This window comes from Homarus americanus, unplaced genomic scaffold, assembly GCF_018991925.1.
Source record: "Homarus americanus isolate GMGI-L3 unplaced genomic scaffold, GMGI_Hamer_2.0 scaffold50564, whole genome shotgun sequence".
Classification (NCBI taxonomy): domain Eukaryota; kingdom Metazoa; phylum Arthropoda; class Malacostraca; order Decapoda; family Nephropidae; genus Homarus; species Homarus americanus.
The window spans coordinates 2,596,522-2,619,877 of record NW_024715014.1 but is presented as its reverse complement, the minus strand read 5'-3'; the positions used below and the strand labels follow the sequence as shown (position 1 = coordinate 2,619,877).

Genomic DNA, 23,356 nt, shown 5'->3' with positions numbered 1-23,356 from the left:
AATTTGTTCCCAGTAACGTCTCTGATCTTGGTAGTGACTCTGGCCTCCCTCCATTCTCAACAGCTGCAGTGTTTGCTACTGTATTTTGAGGGGTGTGGTCAGAGATGATATTGTTGAGATGGTGCTTGCTTCCTCTTGGGTGGGAGGTAGAGCGGGTGGGGGTTGTCCCACTGTCCTCTAGTTCTGTGCTGGCACTCTTACAGATGAATTCACTACCCCGTTCTCTCAACTCCATCAATATGAGAAATAATCCTTCCCCAGATTGCCAACCTACTGAGTAAAAAGATAGAAGAACACAAGACATTCTTCGCTGAATTACCGTCAATTACCACCAAGTTCGAGTCCCTGAAGAGTACCTCAGATGCAGCCACCATCCCGCAGCAGCAGCTTGAGTACATGGAGCTGAGACTGAAGACCATCGCCCCTCGTGCCGCTCAGAGAAAGATAAAACTCAAGTACCTGGAGCACAGAGTGAGTCTTGGATTTGTGTTGTTCTTTGTGATGGCTCTTGGTTTTATGTTTTTATTTGGATCACCTGAAGAATCTCCACCCCAGCTTATTATACCTAAGCTTAACTACCCTAATGTTAGCCTAACCAAACCACCCTAATGCTAACCTAACCCACCCTAATGCTAACCTAATGTATCCTAACCTATCTTAACCTAACACTGACCTAACCTTATCCCCCAAATAATGTTAGGGTGGTGAAATACGTTGGGGTGGAGATTCTTCAAGTGTTCCTTTTATTCTGTAAATTCAAATACTGTAGTTTTATAAGGTAGTTTGCTTTCTCAGTGCAGTTACAGCTCAGGAATACAGTACGGTACTGTAGTATTTTGGAATCTTTGTCACCATCGTTCATATATGATGTCAACATAGATACTGTACTGTATATATTGTAAAATTATGAAGGTTTGTAGCTGATGCCTGTGGATGTCCTTTTATTGTTTCTGTTAATTGTTCCATGAGAAACAAATATTGAAAGGCGAGATGGATTGAACGGGAATAGTAAATGGAGGTGGTGAGCGATAGATAGTGAAGAGAGAGAGAGATTGAATGGTCAGGGAAATAAATGTGGTAGGGAAGGGAAAGATTGAATAATATAAAAAGGCATAATTAGGAATTGTAGAGGTGAAAATGTTATGTTAGTGTAGGAATCTGTCAATATGTTGGGGTTACTATGTGGAAGTGTGCTATGTGGCAGTGTGCTGTGTGGAAGTGCGTTATGTGGCAGTGTGCTGTGTGGAAGTGTGCTATGTGGCAGTATGCTGTGTGGAAGTATACTGTGCTGAGTGGCAGAGAAATATCTGTAGTACAGTATATTTAGACCCTACAAAGTATGTCAATGTACACAGAATTTTAAATAATCTTGTGTCCTCTTGTTTAACTCTCCCTAGCACTGCCTGGTAGCCTTCCTGATCCTAGTGGAAGCAAAATTGAAGACCTGGGCTGTGAAATATGGCAAAGAGCAAGAAGTTCAGCAGATCCTCGCAGAGTATCGATCCTTTGTCGGAACTCGAAATATATTCCAAGAATTCGACCGAGCTTTCCATGAAATGCAGCAAGTGTCTGAAGCTTACAAGAAAGATTCCAATTTAAGTAAGTGAGGTTGCTAGAGACGTCATAATGCATATACAAGAGTCACCCTTGATTGCATATGGAACTAATAATCCTATGCTGTAGTCTGTGTATAATGCAATATGTTCATTACAGTTCTTCTCATCTGCTGTAGTTGTGTTTACATTGTTATTATGTGATGCCATAATGTAAGGACCAAATATAAAATAGAAATAGACTGGAAAATCTGTATACAGGTATAATGTTGAATGAATTACAAAACATTGTTATGTCAAATGTTATGTGACACCAAATATTTTAACCGGGTGATGTGGTTCATCTTGTAGTAGTAATAATAATAATGATATACTGTATATTCAGTATAGTCATCATACAAGTTTACAATTGGTTTTACATGTAAATAGACCATGCTGGTATACATTTCAGAGTGTGTATAGACAATGCAGGTACAGTATACGTATATGTTTTACATACTGGGTAGACCTTGGAGGTACAGTATACAGTTTCCAATACTGTATATGTAGGCAGTGCAGGTATACAACAATAATAAACAGTCAGGCGATATGACCAAGGCTAACCGAAAAAGCCACCAGATACTTATTTACAGTTAGGTCCTTTGAATTACAAATACCTGTATACTGTGGGGTGAGGAAATCTTTGAGACAAATTGTTAATCGCAACATAAAATTCTCTCACTCACCTCAGGTAAGGCCGAGAGTGATGGCATTGCCAAATTCCTTCTGGAAATGAATGAGCGCTGGAAGAACGTGTCGGTGGAGCTGAGGTGTATCCAGAGTCTCCTGGAGGAGGTCATCACCTACTGGAAGAAGTTTATTGAGCTCACACAGCAGTTTGAGTCGTGGTTGGACCGGGCCCTGGCCATGGTCAGCCTGCCAGAGGAGGACAAGATGGATTATTTCCAGGTGAGAAAATCCTGGACTACCACAATAAGATTCATATATAAATTATGATTCCAATGATTAATGAGTCGGTTTTTTCCACCGAAGAGTATCAGATACAAATATGAAACTACAGTAACTCTTACAGAAGGGATTAGTGTAAAGATTAGGTCTGTGTTTATGAATGATTATACAGTATGAGTATTGTGATTCTTCTGATTATTACAATCTTACTACAGTTTATAATATTGGCCAGAGGAAACAGAAATAGCAGTGGCCTTATGAACAGTTGAAATTTACTATGCAGTACAATACTATGCTTTTTTTATGAGGTTTTTACTAATTTTAAATATTTGTATTATTTCTTTGTGTTATGTATGATAAATGGCTGTTTAATTTATTTCTCTTCCTTTGATGATGAAATAAACTGTATTGAAAGACTTGATGTATTCACCCATCCTGCTGTGTCTGTACTGTACACTGAGACACACTCTGCTGTTCCCATCTGTGTACAGGATCTGGGAGAGTGGAAGGAGAGACACGGTGAGATGAACGAGACCGGCAACTTCCTGGCCGCTACGTGCCGGCAAGAAGTAGCACAGGAGATCCGGGAGAAGCTCATCAACGTCAACACCAAATGGGATGAACTGTTCCAGGTAGGAGAGGTCCACGTCTCTTGGCCTGCAAATATTCTTGTTTGCACTAAATAAACGTATCTAATATTCTGAATACGAATAATGCATACTAAATAAATCACATTCTTTGCCTTAATAAAAACAGTTGATTTTCTTGGGTTATAAATTGTTAAATGTTTTAAACTTTTATTATAATATTTCATGATTTTTTCCTTCATTTACTGTTGTATATAATAGATTTATTAATTTGAACATGTCCTTGTTCATTATTCTGATGTTGAGTTAGTGTACACACAATATTTGGCATCAGTGAAATATGATACAATAAATTTGTTCACACCGTACAACATCAGTTGATCTGTCAGTTACACTTTTAGTCAGATCATTCTATTAAGAACTTTAAAGTATGATAAAAAAGGGGAAATATTTACACAGGGATGTTTTATAGAAGAGGGCAAAGAGGAATTTATTGTGTTTTTGGTCATAAATAAGAAAAATTCTCACATACAGACCATCAGTAATGTTATCCAGAAATGAAACCTCAGACAGTACATAGAGAGTCTTATTCAGTTGGAAATCATTTAAATTTTTATGTTTTTGACTCGTGCAGATAAATTCACTGTGCATTTAGTAATAATTTTTTTAATCTTCCCAATTCCTTGATAGTAGTGAAGTAGAGTATGAAGGGTTCTTGATAACCTGTTCTGTACTTTATATTATAGAGAAACATGTGTTAGAGCGAACATTGTAGAGACATCCTAAATATGGGTGTAAAAAGCGATTTTTTTTTTATTACTTTTATGATGATACAAGTTACTTTTAGCTTAGAAAAGAAAAAAAGAAGAAGAAAAAAGTATGGAAGAAGGTTTTATTTGCCTACCATAATCTCTATCTTGATTAGGGTATGTTCGGAGGAGAAGCCACAGCCACTTGGGAGGTGAGTATGATTGGCTGCTGTTGAATTGTGGCCTTTCCTCCCTCAGCCAATCACAAAATGTCATCTTGGAAAACCCTTTAATACCGTACCAGACTCAGCTGTGATCCATGATATCCTTCACTATGTATGATGTATATTCAGTCATATTCATCCTCCCTCAGCCAGCCAGCCATGTATGTTTTGATGTGTTAATTTCCTTATTGTTTACATGATGCTTGTGAGGTCATAGGATCTGCGTAAAAGAGACTTACCATTACAACTGAGGAAAATTCATACCAAGTCGTGAGTCAGAATATTGCTATACAGGTACAGTTGTGGAAATTTGTTCTTACTTCCCTGTGGTAACATGTGTCTCCAAACGGCAACGTCACAGGAGTAGTATCATTATTTATGAATGAATGGGTATTGGTCGTGTAACAACGGACATGATTGGTGGATAGGTTTGCTATAGATCATATAGGTTGGCCATTTGGAGACGAGGGTTACCACAGCTGATGTATGAACACCTTTCTGCAACTGTATGTTACACACACAACGTCCAGGTTACACAACCATAGTTTTATAAATGTCTGAAAACCTTGAAGAAAAAATATATGGAGACAGTTTTAATGGTACTGTAATTAATCTTATAGGAGAGCATCTGATATGCCTTGGCAGTTCAGGTGATACTGTAGTGACTAAGCGTTTGGAGGTTACCAGGTGATGCTGGGATGTGTTGATGTGGCGGTGTTAAAACAGATACACTACTCAGGGTGTTGTTGTGGGAAGGGAGTACCACAGTGGAGACATCTTTTATAGCTGTGAGGATGAACGAGTGAATGAAGGGAAAGTCGAGGCTTGCTCTTAGTTTCAGCCATCCTGTACTTAGTGAGGTAAAGCATCCAGGATTATACAAAATACATATATACAATATACATAAACCCTAAAGTGAAGTATAGATTCATTATTTAGACGTCCACTGTACAGTGATTCTTACTGATTGGGAAACACATAGAAACCTTTAATACTTTATTATGTCACCAATGTCTTAACTGTGTGTCACCAATGTCTTAACTGTGTGTCACCAATGTCTTAACTGTGTGTCACCAATGTCTTAACTGTGTGTCACCAATGTCTTAACTGTGTGTCACTTATGTCTTAACTGTGTGTCATCAATGTCTTAATAATTGTAAGATAAAATTTAGAGAATATAGCTTATGGTTCTTGTGTTTGTCCTCACTCTTGTGTTTTTGTAGTTTTTGTTCTTCCAAACTTTTACTTTTTACTTTTTCTTTTCACTTATCCTGTTTGCCACTGTGTTTATTTCATCTTTATTCTTGTTTTAATCCTGTTTTATCCTTCACTTCATTCTTTTCTTGAGTTCTGTTGTTTTGTGAATGTTAAGTCTTTTTTTTTCACTAGTCAAGAGATGAGTTTCAATATTTATCTAATAGACTTACACAGTACAGTACACAGTTTAATTAATGAATGTTTTCTGGTACTTGGCTCGCTGAAAACTTTGACTCAACCTTTGTTCGTTCTTATTCAGTGCAGCGCGGTATATCACTGGGTAAGCAGACCGTTCATGTGACCAAATTTGAATAGAATCAAAGTCCTTAATATTGATATGCTTTTTTTCATTTTTCTGATTCCTAAAATAATTAAGTTATTAGTATTATTATGCAAGTCAATAAGAAACTGATATTGACATCATAGAAATTTATGGTTTATTTAATAGTTAAGTACCGTATGTATAATTTAGATGACTATAGTGCTTGGCTGGTGATCATTAATTGGGTAAACCAGCTTAATGATTAAGAGTTACTGCCATTGCAAGACCCACCTCAAGCTTAATTTGCACCATTCATCTCCACAACACGACGGTTGAAGTATTGTCACCTTGCACACTATTTTGAGCTGATATTCGTGAGACACAACATCCACGTTGACAGTCACTTATATGCTTCACTGCTGTGGTACACTAATGCAGAGTGTCTCAGAAAACAATATAAACATGGCCTTAAAGATTTTCATGGAGAATGTGTGAATGTTCATATTACAACCTCAACATTGTGGGACACTTTGTACATCAACAGGTTAGGACAATGTTGTCTGTTATAATACAAACATTCACACGATCTCCTTGAAGATCTGTATACATTTTTTCCGAGACAACGTGTAGTGATTATCAGATTTTGCCGTCAAACTTGCTTCATTTCCATGGCACTAATTATCTCACATGTCTCTGTGTAATACTGTACATGTACTACATGGAACTGATGAACAGATCAGAGCACGTGACACCACAGTAGATTATTAGTGCTTCTTGACTCTATCTTATGTTTTTGTGTACAAGTCTTGACTGTAAATCAATATGATTTTCAGATCTACAGTGTGAGTTACATTACCATATTACTGTACTGTATGGTACCCTAACTTACCAGAATTGCAATTTATTTTGCTGCTGATGTAATGAATTGAATACAAAGTGATTTTGTAGTGATTAATACTGTACATTTATATAGATTATTTCTTTTATTCATTGTATTGTGTTGTGTTTAGGTTGTTAGGCACAACATTATGCGAACAAATACTTGTACTGTATTTTTGCCGTGTTGATGGTCAGCTGACGTAAGATTTTGATTCAGTTAATTTTTAATATGAATTGATGTAGGAGAATGTAGTACTAACTTAGTTACAGGTCAAATGGGCATAAGTCCTTACAGGTCCCAAATTAAACTTATTTAACCTATTACAGTCCAATATATTGAGGACCTTTAGGCCTGGGACCCAGTTTTACCAGAGCCCATCAGGACTCGGCCCCAATTCTTATGGGTAGAGAAGGTTGTCTTATTATTCTTGATTGGAAAAGGAAGTAAGATTACTGTAAATTTTATTTGGGCCTAAATATTCTTACTCCTTTAATGCTGAAATCTGTGACTTTGATCATAAAGTTACAACTTAAATCTTTGTTTATAAATATAGTTTCTGAATTATTTTCATCACCTGTCAGCTTTCCTTCACTCCCAGCCACATACTGCCTGAGGTGAATACAGTATTAGGAAAATAATACACTAGTGCAAATTATATATGTAATCCATATTGGGGTATTTGTATCATGATTAATTAACAATGTAGTAAAGTGAATTGTCAACGTCCACTTGACTACCTGAACACTTCTCAACTCTACATGTGTCATCTTGTCTTCCTCCTTCACACATAATAGTTCTCCATTGTACAGGATCTCGCCTCAGCCACTATAGATTCCAAAAATTAAAAAGTTAACCACAGACTTTTGCCATTGCCTGCCCAGTCCTTCTCTCCCTCTTACAGTTAGTCATATCATCTTGAATACTTTTACCTCCCAGCTTTTTGTAGTTACTGTACAGTATTATACTGTACTGTAGTTTTCTGTTCCTCTCCACCAATCTTGTTTTTCCCTAGCATTTTGCTTTTCTGCTGGTCATCCTGTGTTATCAGTACCCAGGCATCTTTACCTCACCACCAACCATCACATCCTTAAAGTATTTTCTCCACTTAATATAATTATAATGTATTAACAAGTAGGTGGATCCCAGACTGTATAATTATCCTTTAGCTAAGTGATCTGTTTATCTCTGGGATATGTCTTTTAAATTAATAACTTTTTGTAGTGTTCCAAATCTTTTATATAGATGATGGAATACAGTGTACAGTGTATATATATACTTATGTATATATATTTTAAAGAAGATTGAATCCATCTTGCACACATCTGCATTGGCTGCTTTACACTAATTTATTTCACATTTTTAAACAGGTCATCCTTGTGTTTTATTGTACCACAAATGTTAACAATAAAGTATCTTATAACAGTTCCTGGCATGTACTGTACTGTAAGTCTGTACAGTACATTGCTCTCCATCTTTTCTTACTCTCCTTCTCTTTTTCAATGAATACTTTTTCCCCTCACCTTAGTACGTGCAGCAGTACCTCCATCGTGGCCAGATAATTCGAACCAAGAACGACTACCAGTCCGGACAGGACCGGCTAGAACTGTGGCTTGAGAATGCTGAGGTCATTCTCAATTCCACAAACGTATGCACTGTTGAGGCAGTGAAGTCGTACAGAGAGCAGCTTAAGGTGTGTTAGTGTCTTGTGTTGTAAATCATTGACATACTGAAAAGATTATTATTATTATTATTATTATTATTATTATTATTATTATTATTATTATTATTATTATTATTATTACAGTAAAGATTTTTTGTAATTCACAATTTCCACCACTTGTCAGGTTATTAACCGCTCAAGCGGCTGGTCTGTTCTTTGTTATGACCTTCATTAACACTCAAGACGTGGAGTTGACATGCACAGTACTCAGGTTTGCAGTGGAAAAATTGAGAGTAATTAAAGTAATGTGTGAAGGTTCTTTGATAGATCAAACAGAAAATGAGACTTGCATAACTGTTAATCTACATTAAAAAAACCAATCGTCTTAAGTAAAAAATTAATGAAGCAAATAAAATTGTATAAAGAAATTATGTCCAAAACTGTACTGTATTTGTTTTTTTCCCAGTTACTGTAGTGAGTTCAAACACTTAAATTAAGCTTGTATGATGAAACCATTAATAGTTTAGTTTTGTAGATACAGTACAAGAAAAATCTAGAAAGACTACTATTTCTTAGAGCAGTTTTAGTGGACCACTCCAGATAATAGTGTTTATGTTCTGTACAGTATTACCCAACACTTGATGACATACTGCTGCTGGTGTTGGAAGGAAGCCCTTAGCTGATTGGTGGTCTAAAGAAGCAGTGCTCTGATAGGTCAAGAGATTGTGTGTGCTCTGCTTGTGTAAGGTGTTAGCCACAACTAATCGTGCATTATTTTACATACATAGATGCCAGAAACAAACTGCTCTCAATACATTAATCTGGTATTTAGAATTTCTACAGGAATTACACTATAGGCATCATTGTACTGATAAAAAATCTCCTTTTGCTTCAAGAAACTGAACACTGAGATTGAAGAAATGGAGCTGCTCTTCAAAAATATATCCAAGGACTTCCAGGCTCTTGTCCAAGACCTGACACCTGATGAGATAGAGAAGATGATGTGGTCTCTCAAGCAAGAAAAGGAAGAGCTTGTCAGGTATCGAGCAGTCATTCCCCAGAAGATGTACATCACAACTCAAGTAAGTGATGATGTGTAACAGAAAACATGTGATAAGGCCGAGTGGAGAAGCCTTTTACTCTTTTACTCATAACTTGGTGAACATTTACAGGACCTCATAGACTTGGTAAACAAACCACAACTTCAATACAGTTCTTGAATGTTTTATTTGATAAAACTCCATAAAAACTGAAAGAATAGAATATTTCTTTTTTACTCATAAACTCGTGTATATATCAATTTACACACACACACACACACACACACACACACACACACACACACACACACACACACACACACACACACACACACACACACACACTAAATATCAGGAGAATTAAAGATTAAGTAGAATTACCAGATAAGGAGTAAAGAATAAATTTCATAGTTGTACCATTATGTTTGCTTTTCTTCTTGCACAGATAATAACTCAGCTGGAGGCAGTAGACGGCGGCATTGCTGAGATAAGTCGGTGGCTGGATGAAGCAGAGGCCCTCCTGGACTCCTTCACACTCCACAGCACAAATGAACACATGCAGGACCAACTTACCCGACACAAAGTAATTCTCTCTCTCTCTCAAGTGTTGTTTGGTGTTCTGCTCTGTGAAGATTTTAGCCCCTAGTTTTTCCCTGTTCAAATAAAATCCCTAGATTACTCTGCAGGACACATTCACTATCTTAAATCCCGAACTTTTTTCCCCCATGAATACCTCAACTTGTGCAATGCTGTAATTTTTTTATAGTGTTTATTGTATTCTTTTCAGTCTTCCTCCTTAGGTGTAGGGAGGAAGTGAGTAAATTCCTACCTATTTTTCTCTCAGTTCAGGTATTATGATGCAGTGTTGTACATAAGATTGAGGTAGTCTGTGGATAATGCTTTTGATTGCTGGCCCCCCACCCCAACCCAAGTATCATATTATAATGATATCACTAAGGTTGCTCTCCTCCCCCTCCCCCCTCAATGTTATCTAGAGCTTCTTGTGTTTGGTGTCACTTAGTGTATCTGAAGGTGTCTCAATGTTTACTAGGTGTTTTGTCTTGTACTGAAGAATGATGGATCAACTGTGGCGTAATATCTGCTTTTAGTTTTTTCAAGCATTTTTAAATATTTTTTTTTAAACATACCTAAGTTTTTAGGCTTCAATTTTTATTTTTTGAATTGGATTTACTTTTCATGTTTTTTTTTTGTGTTTTTGTTATTTTTGCTCACCCTCGTCCCCATCTGTGTTAGTGAAATCCTCAGGGCTTAGGTCGACGGCATATATGAGTACCAAAGTCGTGAGCATAAAATAACGGCCCTCTCTATTGCCTCATGTAGAGTGAAGATCCCGAGTCACCCTTTTCCTTCACCGGCATCAATGAGACGGCAAGGAACCAACTAGAGACGCACAGGGTAGGTTTTTTGCATAAGGTTGTCAGCCGTAGGATTGACCTTCTTAACCTACACTCGATTTTTTCTTTTTCTTATTCTAACAAGACTTGGTGAGTTTTTCTGATGTTGTAGGAAAATATTAAATTATATTACCGTTTACTTTTCCTTCTAAATCTCCTCTATTTTATGTTATAGATTAGAAAGAAATTTATGGTACGGTAATTCATATTTTTTTTTTTTTAGTACTTTTGGTACATGTATTAGATTATATGTTGTTATAATTTATAACCAAGTCCTTGTGAGGCTTAAATCTTATTTTTTATTTCATTTATTTGTTATTGTAGACTAGACATGTAGCAAGATTGCTCAAAACAGGTATTATCATTAACTATTAGTGTATTACTGCACTGGTTTGGTAACTGAAGTGTGGAGATTTGTTATAGAGGGAGGCTGTGGGAGACTATTTATTGTTGTGATGCTCAATATATTATTTACCTGTCTGTCAACTAACTCTGTTCCCAAAATAGGATGGAACTTGTTTACTGTGAAGCTTTATATATTCTACCTGATGGTTTATCCACTAGGCCTTCTTCTCTCGTCAACTGTACTACAAATCGATGCTAGACACTAAAAACCGAGTGTATCAGAGTCTTCTTCGGACAACAAACGGAGGAGAAAATCTCAATGTACAAGACCTTGAGGAAAAGATAAATAAACTGAATGAGAGGTAAGTTATATGGAGAGACAATACTTGTACAGCTGTGTTATGTGAAGACTGGATTAGTTCTGAAATGAAGGAATTAAAGAGACTAGAGAAAGCTTTATTTTCTTGCAACAATTTTATTCCGTTTTACTTTACTTTTTTAGAAGTGTCTTATTTTCCACACAGATTCACTGAGTTGACCGCTACATCAGTAACGTGGGAAACTCGCATGAGTGAGAGCATCCGCTGTTGGCAGAGCTTTAAGGAATGTGAATCAGAGGTCACTGAGTGGATCACAAGTGCTGAGAAGTTATTCCAGGAGAAGGCCATCACAACCAAGAGCTATCTGGAGACACACAAGGTGAACCAATATAAAGGATCTTTCTTTTTCCAGGATCTACAGTAAACTCATATACAGTTCCAGATTAAGTATTATTTTGAAGACTGATAATTAACCTGATAATTAACCTGATTTAATCTGATTCAAATGGAGTACAGCATTCAAGTGCTCACCCCCTGTCTATAGGGTCACTTGTTTCCACTTGGGGCACTTCTGATTTACCCTGCTGTGAATGGGTACCTAATATTGTAGTTGGGGAAATAAAGGGCAGTTGAGTGCAGTGCCAACCCCAAAAATTTTGTGTGTCAAAAAGAAAAGGTTTTCTGTACAGTTTGCTGTATCCACACTGTCTCTAATGAGCTGCCAGGCCAATGGGTCCCACTCTCACTTACAATCTGACTCAATTTGGATTTAAGTCTGAGTGTGAATCCTTTTAATACTTCCTAATATAAACAGAATTATGAAATAAAATTTTACACAACAACTTTTCCTTTGCATGTTTGGTTATATTACTTCAGTATTTGTTGAAGCGTTAAAGAAGCTGCTATAGAATTTTGAGGTAAAAATCTTCGTCACGAGAACCATCATTGGTATTACATGTTACAAAAAACCTGTGAAAATAATTATTTTATTATGAATTACAGTAGTTAAATATTAACACTAGTTTCTAAAATAAAGTACGTAGCAGAATAGTTCACTTGACGCATGAGAAAGAGTAAAGGGAAACTTAGAATTTTGTAGTGTATAAAATATGTGAGTATTAACGCCTGTGTTAAATATTATGATCACAGGACTTTTTCATCAATGCCCCTGAGCACCTCCTCCTGAAGGTGATCGCCACTGGACAGGACCTGCAAAAGTACGTTGCTGAGTCAGAGCAGGAGGCTATCGACGTGGCCATCAAAAGTATACAGAATCGATGGGACGACGTCATGTGTCATGCGCCCCTTCACCTACTCAAGGTAATTAACTCTGGAAAAATTTGAAACTTTAATATAGGTATAGACAATTCTTCATCATGATTAGTGTTGTGTAATCATTGCTCACTTGTATATTCTCTTCTTGAGTTTAAAGAAATTCTCAATTATTAGTCACTTTGAGTTGATTAAATAGATTATCTGTTCATTTATGATTTTTAGAAATAGAAAGAAATCAGAAGGCTTTCTCTTGGAGTATTTTGATTTATCTAGTAAGTTGTAAGAGTGGATAATGTATCAAGATATATTTGAACGGTACTGTACAACAAATGATGGCACACACACACACACACACTCACCAATTTTTTACCCATTTTAGTTGGAGTTCCGACTAGATGAAAACACCTTCCAAATGTACGTCCGTGATATTGAGAAAGAACTGGCCGGCGAACAGAACGCATACAATAAAAGTGAAAACGTCGAGGCCATTAGAAGAAAGCACGAGGTAAGTGATCTTAGTGTATGTATGAATGAAGTAAAATATATGGTTTATTCTATATACAATATCAGACCTACTATTTCGAATTTATTAGCTTGTTGATAAAAAAAAATAAAAAAAAAAATAAAAATTATATGTCCGTACTCACAAGCTCTCATCTTTTTTCCCTCATGTGTTTTTCTCCCACAAGACCATATAGTTACAGTATCTGCCTCTGGTTAGGATTAGATGATATATTTCTCTATTTGCCGATTGTATTCTGAATCTTTGCCAATTAATTATCTTATCTATCTTCAGTTGCAGTCCCCAGGTATAATAATTAATTGATACTGACAAACTGATGGATGGTTGAGGGGGACCTGGCTGGAGGATGACCTGGGTGGAGGGGGGTCTGGTTGGAGGAAGACCTGGGTGGAGGGGGACCTGGCTGGAGGGGGACCTGGCTGGAGGGGTCTCCTGGAGGACCTGGCTGGAGGGTGAAGGACCTGGCTGTGGGTGGAGGGGGACTTGGTTGGAAGTGGACCTGGCTGGAGGGGAACCTGGGTGGAGGGGGACCTGGCTGGAGGGGGACCTGGCTGGAGGGGGACCTGTCTGGAGGGGGACCTGGCTGTTAGATATTAAGAACTTGTTGGGTGTTGGTGTTAAGGGGCAGTATAGTACAGTAGTTTGCCTTTGTTCACTGTATTAGCCATGGTGTATGGTCTTCTTATTTTAGTATTAGGACTTAGGGGATACTTGAGCAAACATTTATCTAGTTGTTTCGTAGTTTCCATATTCATTATTTACTTTGTGTGTGCGCGTGTATGCAGTAAAGACTATCCATATCACTACCTGTTCTTCATTGCCTGGGGACAGACTTACTCACTGGTTGCTTCTCTACCCACAGGAGTTCTTTGCTGAGGAGTTGGTGTCACGTATAGAGGAATTATTAGACAACATGGACGTATCAAGTCACGAATATGTAAATAAGGTAAATTGTCCTTCACCGATCCCGCATCTTAGTGGCTAGAGGACTTGTGTTTAATTACCTGAAAATTTGATGATCTCTGCTAACTAAAAGAGTGTCAACAGTACGTTAGCACCGAAGATGATGATAGGGCATTACTGTATGGCCATTCAGAAGGCAGTGATGACTTTATCTACCTTCACATTCTAGTTCTTAGTTATGGAATGTCCTTGTTGGTGAGGGGATTTTACTGCTCACACAGACATAATAGAGGGAAGCTTTGTATGGTGTGGTAAACCATAACTCTGGGCTGCTTCAGGGGCATATGGATGTGATTGGTGCAGTATCCTGAAATACCAGGAATGTGAAGATAAGGAAATACACTAATATAATGAAACAAGAATTTATTTTATTCTTTATTTCTTGTCAATATTGTAACAGTTGATTTTATTTCCCATGGAAAACGTTTTAGAGTACAGTGCAGTGTAGGGAATGAACTATTGATATGAGTAACTTCATAAATAGTTACAGTATTAATCTTGTAAAATACAATACTGTACTGTTGTTTTACAGCATAAATTAAAGTAGTTCAGAGCTTACCATTACTGTAGTATGATGATTCATATTGTATATTTGGTGCATCACTTTTTTTTTTATGCAATGCTTGTACAGGAAAATGAATACAGTATTTATGTACAGTATTTGATGAATTAATCGTAAAAGTATCCAAATCATCGGTCATAAACAGTTGAGCTGACGCCTAAGACGGGTGATAAAATCTTTATCATCAATGTGGGTTCTTCTCATTAGAGTTTGTTCTATGTACAGTAATTGTTTAATATATCCATACTGGGTTCAAGTGTGTCTTTAATTCAATATTGATGTTTGTTTCCCAGTTATTCTTTGATCATGTCACAAATACCTGAAATAGATATGATTATTAAACTATGGTACTTGTATATCATTCTCTCTCAGTACTGTATTTATAAAAGTAGATTTAGAAAATACTGTAGAAAGATTAAAGATTATAAAGAATGTTATTGTATATTGTAGTTCTACTCATGATGATCAGGTATAAAAATGTCATTGATGAGTTTGAGTTTTCTTTTACAGAAGAATGACAGAGGCCTTGTGGAGGACTGCCAGCGATGCACGGGACAATGGTTAGAGCTGCAGACTCGTATTGGCACTATGGCCTCTCAGCTGGACCAGATCCCAGAACGTTGGAGGGAATACGAGAGCAAGTGAGTCCCACCGATGGTTATTCTGTTTAGAGATATCGTGAATGTGTTTTATGATTGATTAACTCGATGTGTTGAACAAGTTGTATGTTCTTATGGGCCTTAACATTGGATTATAAAGTTCTTAAAGTGAATGAACGTACCAACTGCCCGAATGGCTAGTGAACTGGAAAGTGGTGAAGTGATAAATAGAACAAATTAAAATAAAAATAAAAGTCATAAAGGCTAAGGAAAAACTGTCATATACATTAATTTTTATTCTTTTATAATTTTAAAGTTCAGTACTGTATCACTAAATTAATTTTAATGCCTAAAAATTTCATTGTTTTAAATTACTGTACAACAGAGTCGAAGAAACGGTTTTGTGGATGGACGGCGTCAACGACTGTCTAAAGGAAGTCAACAGAGAGACGTCCAAAGCTGAGGACTATGAGAAACTGAAGGACAAATTTGTAGTAAGTTTTATGGTATTATTGTGGTCACAGTATAAAACTTAACTTTAAAAAAAAACACACACACACACACACACACACACACCTTTGATACATTTATTATACCACAGTTCGTTCAGTGACTTGCCTATGCTGTGTATGTAGTGTGATCAGTAAAATGATTTTTGTACCTTATTCAGTCTTTTCACCTTTTTCTTTGTTTAATATTTGTATGTGTCTTTAAAGGCCATGTGTGGTGATATGGAGTCTCGTCGGGAGTCTATGAAGTGGCTGGTTCAGATGCTGGATTCCTTAATCACTCATATCCCGGAGGAAGACGGCCAGTATGAACAGCAGAAATTAGAGTCGCTTATAGCTCGCTACAAGGCACTCGTCCCCACCATTGAGTCGGCCCTAATCCGTGCAGAAACCTACACCAAATGTTACCACTATCGTGAAGATATTGATAATGTTGTTGCAATCCTGGAAGATGTGAGAAAACAGAGTGAGAAAGATACCCAGCCGGAGAACCTGGAGTCTGTCACACAGTTGATTCAGCAACAGGAGGGAACAGTTCAACGGCTGGAAAACCAAAGGGATAATATTTTTTCAACAATACAGAGAGGTAAAGACCTTATAAGGGACCAGAATGCACCGCTCTTTGTCAGTGCGATGTTACAGACGTTGGAGGCTAAGTGGAATGAAGCTTATAATGGTTCTGTTGATAAGCTCAACAAACTTAAGAATACACAAAAAGTTTGGTCTGATTACACTGACCAAAAAACTGAAATTTTAAAACTGATCGCTCAGGCTGAAACAGAACTCTCTAGCATAATTTTACATGATAATCCCCAACAGGTAGCTAATGAACTGAGTAACAAGCAGGAAATGAATGAACATCTTAATGAAACAACTGACCAGATGCTTCGTAAACTGCACAACCATTCAAGTAATCTTGCTAAACTGGCCAATCCAGAGAAAAAACCTTTACTTGAAAAGGAAGTTGTTGAAATTGAACAGCGCATGCAGATGGTGATTGACACAGTTTCTGAGAAGATTGAATTCTTGGAACAGTTAAATGTGAAGTGGGTTCACTTTACCGGCACATTACAAGAGTTAAAATCATGGTTGAATAATGCCCAGAATGTGCTGGAGCGTCTCGTTACTCTGGAAATGTCTCCTGAAGACCGAGACTCTCAGACAGATGACCTCAAGGGTAAGATTAAAGAAAAGATGGCCATAATCAGCACCCTGGAGGAGGAAGCTGAAGAACTCTTAGAAGGAGAACCATCAAATGATGCGCTACAGTTTAGTGCTGAACTCGGGGAGTTGAAACTAAACATTGCCACTCTGGACAAGCACACAGAAAAGCATTATGAGACTGTCCGCAATGATCTGAAACATTGGAAAGAGTATCAGAAAGGAATTTTAGAAATCAAGCCTTGGTTAGAGGAAGCAGAAACAAAGGTTGCCCTTGGCATGGGCAAACCAAATTCAATGCAGGAGGCTATCCAGTCCTCAGATACAGCCAAGGAATTTGAGAAAGAATGTGACGACTGTTTGGAGAAATTGCGCAGTGTGTCATCAAAGAGCGCCCAGGTAGCACGTATATGTTCAGTTGTGGATGAGATTGATGCCCTCCACTCTCGCTGGACTGCACTTCATGATGTTGCCTTGCAGTGGAGTGAAAGGTCAGAATCTCTTCTTGCAGAATGGGAAGATTTTAATTATAAATGTGATGCTGTATCATCCTGGGTGCATCAGATGGAAGAGCGACTAGAGAAGGTGAGTGAGTACGCTCCAACTGTGATGCGTTTAGAGGAACGCGTTGCCAGCCTGAAGGACATGGTCAAGGAAGTTGGTGAGAAGCAGACAGATCTTATAAATCTCACAGCTGTTGGTGATCATATTTCCTCTGGGATGGGCACAGAAGGAAGTGCCACCGTCAAATCCACTGTGATGGACCTCAAGAACATGATATCAAAGTTGAGTGATGAAATGCGTAAACTAAAAAATGAATTATCAGATATCATGGTCGTCCGTCAAGAATTTATTGCCAAAGTTGAAAAACTTGAGACGTGGTTGAATGACTTCAGTAACAATTTAGACGAGCTTGAGGATATTGACGTAGATGAATTAGACGGATGTCCTGACCTTGTTCATCGTCTGCAACAAGAACACGATGAAAAACAGAACGAAGTGACATCCCTCGCAGAGGAGTGCCGTGACGTGGGCGATCGTTGTACAGGGCAAGATCGTGATGATTTGTTCACTCAGTTTGATGATGCAGAAGCTCGATTTGAAAATTATGGAGAAGTGATAATATCTAAAAAACCAGCGATCCTCAAGTGGCGAGACTTCTGGGAGTGGCAGGGTAACACAGATGATGCTCTGAGAGGGATTAGTCAGCAGCTTGATGCCAAACCCAATATTGATGATTTATCTCAGATGAGAAAGGAGTTGGTGAACCTCCAAGAACAATGTCGCTCATGGGATGATGAGTCTTCCTACATCATGGACCTCTGTAGAAAAAGTTCTATGGCTATCAGGGACCCAGATACTGGATCTGCATTAGATATAGAAACAAAAGTTCAAGAATTTAGGAAGAGGATGGATGTATTGGATAGCCATCTTGACGGTCGACGGGATCAGCTACAACAAGTTAATAGCCAATGGGAAGCATTCCACCGAGTGAAGAACCAGTTGTCCGAGTTCCTGAATGGGGTCACAAGGAGAGTTACTGACAAGGACCTGACACAAAGCACATATGGAGGAGTTCAGAATTTACTGGAGGCTGTTGAAGCTGCCCTTCAAGAAATGCAGTCACAGCTGAAACTGAAAGACAAATTACACGACTTAGGACGTGATTTAATGTCTAGTGACTCAACTCAGTTAGTGTCTGTTCAGAATGCTTTGACTGCAGCAGATGGAAGCTGGGATCGTGCTCAGAATATGTTGTATGAAATGCAGACCAAGTTCACTAGCATCACTTCCCTCTGGAGACAGTGTACAGATGGCCGAGAATACTTACAAGCTGCAATTGCAGAGTCTGAACGAAATATTGAGAAGTTAGATTGTAAACCTTCAGAAGCCAGTGGTGTACAGACCATGATGAACCTCTGCAAGAAGACAACTGATGCCTTGCGCCGAACAAGACCTCAGCTGGAGAATTATATTTCCAAATCACAACACCTGAGTCAACAGCTAGACAGCGAGAAAGGATTCGACTCCAGCACTGTCCGTCAACAGTCACAAGAGACTCAGAGTAAGTGGCAGAGTATGATGGACCTTCTTAACCAACGCTCACAAAATCTAGAAGGTCAGTTGGTCCTCTGGAAGCAAATACTAAACGGACGTGATGAAATTCTCTCTTGGCTCAGTGACACCTGCGAAGCTCTAGATGAAACACAGGTGGCACATGAAATGGAAGCAGCTGCTGAAAAGTTAGAAAAATATAAGAATGAACATTCAAACTACGAGAGCCATTTCCGTAGCCTTCAGAGTCGCGCCAAGCAGCTAGAATCACTAAATTCTGGGACCTCTCTGGCTAGGATTGAGGAAATAATTAGTACCATTACGTCAGAATTTGAACAAACAGAATCAGCCGCCTCCAAACTTGGCACCTACCTGGATGACATGAAGGAGCAAGAGACGACTGTATATGAAGACATAAAAGACATCAATGAATCACTGACTCAGATTCGCGACAGACTTATGAAATGTGAAGATATTACCGGGGATGACAAGAAAATTCTCGCACGCCTTGAAACTGCCAGGAAAATCGAGGTCGAGTTGCAGCAGTATAGCGAGAAGATTAAAGATGTGAAAACAGAGATTGAGGAGTTGAAGGCAAGTTTCAGGGGTTTTGAGCCCAGTAAACTAGTGAAGGAATTCACCGGACTACAGAAGAAATATGAGGGAATATTAGTACAGACAGCCAAGGCATGCAAGAGTCTGTATTACGTTATTGAGAAACATTATCGCGATCGACTCTCTGATGTACAGAGGTTTGTGGCGGTTCATCAAGAGAAGATCACTTGGTGTCAGAAAGAACCAGGCAGTGATAGATATGGCGTGGAGTCTAAGATTGCTGCTCTCTCAGATGTCAGATCAAGTCTTAAGTTGGGACTTGTCAAGAGGCAAGAACTTGAAAATTGTCAAGAATTGTATGAACGTATAGTTAGCCCTGAAGAACGTGAAAACATACAGGAAGAATGTGAGTTAGAAATCTCTGAAATGGATGAGTTGCATACCAATCTTAATGAGTGTCATGTTGCACTGTCTACCTCCTTGGCTCTTTGGCAGCAGTATGAGTTGATGACAGAAAACTTGAGCTCGTGGCTGCGTGAGGTTGAAGCTCGTATCCGTACAGAGACCACAAACCAGATTGACATGACTATGGTGCAGGAGAAGATAGAGGAGATCGAAACTCTCTTGGAGGAAGTTAACAGCAATGATGATGAGGTGAACGAACTCATGGAGAAGACAGAGGAACTCATGGAGGTCAATCCTGACACGAGAGCCAGAGAGTACGCGAACCAGATAAAGACTCGAGTACAAGCTCTTGTCCAGTTCTGTAATACATTCCTTAACAAACTTAACCAGTTAACCAGAGACCAAAAGCTGTACAGTGAGACTATTGTGAAAATGGAAGACTGGCTTAAAGACGCAGAGGAAAAGCTTCAGACCTTTGAACAGATGACCCGAAGTGGAGGAAAACCCACTTTAGCATACCAGTCTAAATTGCATAACCTCAAATCATTTGTTGAGGAAAAGAAAAATGGTCAGCAGCTTTTGAATGCTGTGGTGGAGCATGGCGAATCCTTGTTTTCAGCCATCACCCCTGAAGGCCGCGAGAAAATTCGGTCGGACCTTCGCACCCTCCGAGACACTTGGGAAGCTCACCTGGACAAAGTCAATCAATTATACAAGCGTGTTGAGGGCATCATTATGCAGTGGTCATCTTTTGATGATAACTTCAGTCAGGCTTCGAAGTGGCTAGAGGAAATTCAGCGTCGAGCTGGAACAGAATTTGACTTGAAGCCAACTTTATCTGATAAAAAGGCTCAGTTGCAACAGTACAAAGCTGTTTATCAAGACATTAACTCCCATGAGAGTATGATCTATGGCCTCAAGGAGAAGATTGAGTTTTTAACCGATGATGAAACTTCAGAAACGGTTGATGACATGATTAGTCAGTACCGAGAGTTGGTCTTGCAGACACAGCAGAGAATTGGATGTTGTGAGGAGTTCATACAGCAGCACGAGGCATACCTCCACAACACAGAGAAGTTCCGGGATTGGTTGACCTCACAGAAGGCCGAGTTAGCAATGTGTTCAGATGTGTCACCGGAAAGCAGCGATGTCCAAATGAAAATGAGCATTCTCGACACTCTTGAAATGAGCGAAGAAGATGGGCAGGCACTTTTGGATATGTGTGAGGAGAGCTTAGAGCTAACTCTGAAAAATAGTGATTCATCAGGGCACGCATCTGTTAAAGCCGACCTTGACGCTCAGCAGAGAAGTTGGCGAGCACTGCAGTCAGAGATTGCTGAGAGCAAGAGAAAAGTCCTTGGTATCATGTCACAGTACAATGAGTGTGAGGAAGTAGTCCAGGCACTAAGAGACTGGCTGAAATCTATTGAAATTAAAGTCAAAGATCAGTCTCTTAAGAGCACCCTAGATGCCAAGGAGAATCATCTTGACCGTCTCCGCCAGCTGGAGGAGGAGATTGCCGATAAAGCCCCAGAGATCACCGAGGCCCTAACCCAGGCTCAGAGTATGGACAATGAAGGCAAGCACGCTGTCCAGATTTCTCAGTTGTCCTCTCGTTACCAAGCTCTAAAGAATGCGTTGAAGGAAATGATGAGTCGGTATGAGCAGTTTATCCGCGAACACCGCACCTTCTTAGAAAAGTACGAGGAATGTACTGAGTGGGTTGAAGCAGTAGATCAAGATCTAAGAGAACACGCAGAGATAGTCGGTGACATGAAGATCCTGCAAATGAGACGTAATAAAGTTGAACAGTTGATTGAACTTAAGTCAAGCCAGGCCAACAAAGTCGATGCCGTCCTTGAACTTGGCGAGCGGTTGTATGCCCACACAGCACCAGATGGTAGGGAGAATATTCGTCAAAGTCTGCGTGACCTACGGGAACGTTGGGAGGCTTGGTGTGAGTCGGTCACTAATGCTGGATTAACCCTTGACCAATGCCTTCAACAGTTTTCAGACTTCTCTGGGGCACAAGAGCAGCTCACACGCTGGCTGCGAGATGTAGAGCTGGCCATGCAGCAACACACTGAACTGAAGAATTCTTTGCAAGAGAAGACCGCACAGTTACAGAACCATCGTCTCGTTCACCAAGAGATTCAAGCTCACCAGAGTTTAGTAGAAATGGTGTGTGAGAAAGCTCAGACCCTCGTCAACCAGACGCAGGACAAGACACTAAATATTTACATCCAGTCCATACAAACATTGTTCCATAACATTGTACTAAAGAGCAGAGACCTGTTAGATAAGTTAGACGTGTGTGTGCAGGACCACGCCCAGTTTAACTCACTGTGCAAGAGCTTTGGCGATTGGCTCAACCTCCAGCGAGATCAACTACACCTTTGTGCTGACGTGTCCGGCGAGAAGTCGGATCTCACCAAGAAACTGGAAAACCTGAAGGTACAGATGACTGTACTTTGTATTTTAACTCTCACTCTGTCTCTCTTATTAATGCTGTATCATAATCTACTCGGATCTTTCCAAAATTCCACATGACTAAATTTTAGATTCTAATTCGTTAGAAAATTCATTTTTAAAACAGACCATATCGCTGCATGCTAATAATCTTCTTAATTTAATCTTAATTTCATGGAATAGCTTAGCAGTTTTGCTAATCAGTATAACATTAGCTTACATTGACTCTAGCATTCTATTGTTGTAATCATAAATAGCTTGCAATGTAACTCTTTTTTCCAGAGGGTAGAAACTGAACTAAACACCTGTTCACAACTTGTGCCAGTGACCCTTATCGTTGCAAAGGTAACAAGTGTGTCGGGATTGCATGAAATGGCCCCTCCCTGTTAATAGTCTTGTCAGGAATTACTAAATACCGGGTATATATACTGTAGTAGTATATACACTATAAACTTTGCTTCATTACCAGAGCTTAATCCAGTAGCAGCCTTGAGGAACTGGTTATATGTTAAGGAGTGATAAACATAACTAGCTCACAAATTCTTCCAACAGGCAACTCTTACCAAACACCCAATAACTTACTGTGATGAGACGACGAACCTGGAGGCAATGGAACCTTTTTGGGACAGACTGAAGACTGTTAGGCTGTGGTCTGACCACTGGGAATATTGACACTTTCATGGAAATTGTGTAAATAAAACTTATCCAAATGAGAGTGATAAACACTTTTGACACTGTCATAAATAAAAGGGTGATGCTTAAAGGGTGTTTAGAAAGGTTTACCTACACGAATTTTGACACTTAAAAGGTGCAGTTCACTTCTGCTTACCCTGCGGGGTAGGGGCCGAGGGTGGTCCACGTGCACAGTTTTCCAGGATACATTGTGTGGGTAACTGACCAGCTGGTCCACTGTAACACTTCTCTTGTAGATGACAGACCAACCACATGGCTAACCTTACTAAAAAAAACTATTGTAATATTGATAATAATGCTAAATATGTTACCGTAATGAAATCATATAGAGTACAGTAAATGTTTTA

At 38.9% G+C, this 23,356-nt stretch overlaps 1 protein-coding gene across 9 annotated transcripts in view; it reads left to right on the top strand.

Annotated features, from left to right (window-relative positions):
- The window catches only part of LOC121880357 (nesprin-1-like), a 258,059-nt gene that overhangs the window by 12,426 nt on the left and 222,277 nt on the right, over nt 1-23,356 (top strand). For all 9 annotated transcript variants that reach the window (XM_042387526.1, XM_042387565.1, XM_042387541.1 and 6 more), the window contains exons 10-25: nt 262-471; nt 1,398-1,599; nt 2,284-2,501; nt 2,993-3,133; nt 7,986-8,150; nt 9,017-9,202; nt 9,606-9,743; nt 10,502-10,576; nt 11,140-11,282; nt 11,445-11,619; nt 12,390-12,560; nt 12,895-13,020; nt 13,901-13,984; nt 15,074-15,204; nt 15,548-15,656; nt 15,879-22,301. In XM_042387526.1, coding sequence (XP_042243460.1) covers nt 262-471; nt 1,398-1,599; nt 2,284-2,501; nt 2,993-3,133; nt 7,986-8,150; nt 9,017-9,202; nt 9,606-9,743; nt 10,502-10,576; nt 11,140-11,282; nt 11,445-11,619; nt 12,390-12,560; nt 12,895-13,020; nt 13,901-13,984; nt 15,074-15,204; nt 15,548-15,656; nt 15,879-22,301 — 8,697 coding nt within the window. The remainder of the gene's footprint in view (nt 1-261; nt 472-1,397; nt 1,600-2,283; nt 2,502-2,992; nt 3,134-7,985; nt 8,151-9,016; nt 9,203-9,605; nt 9,744-10,501; nt 10,577-11,139; nt 11,283-11,444; nt 11,620-12,389; nt 12,561-12,894; nt 13,021-13,900; nt 13,985-15,073; nt 15,205-15,547; nt 15,657-15,878; nt 22,302-23,356) is intronic.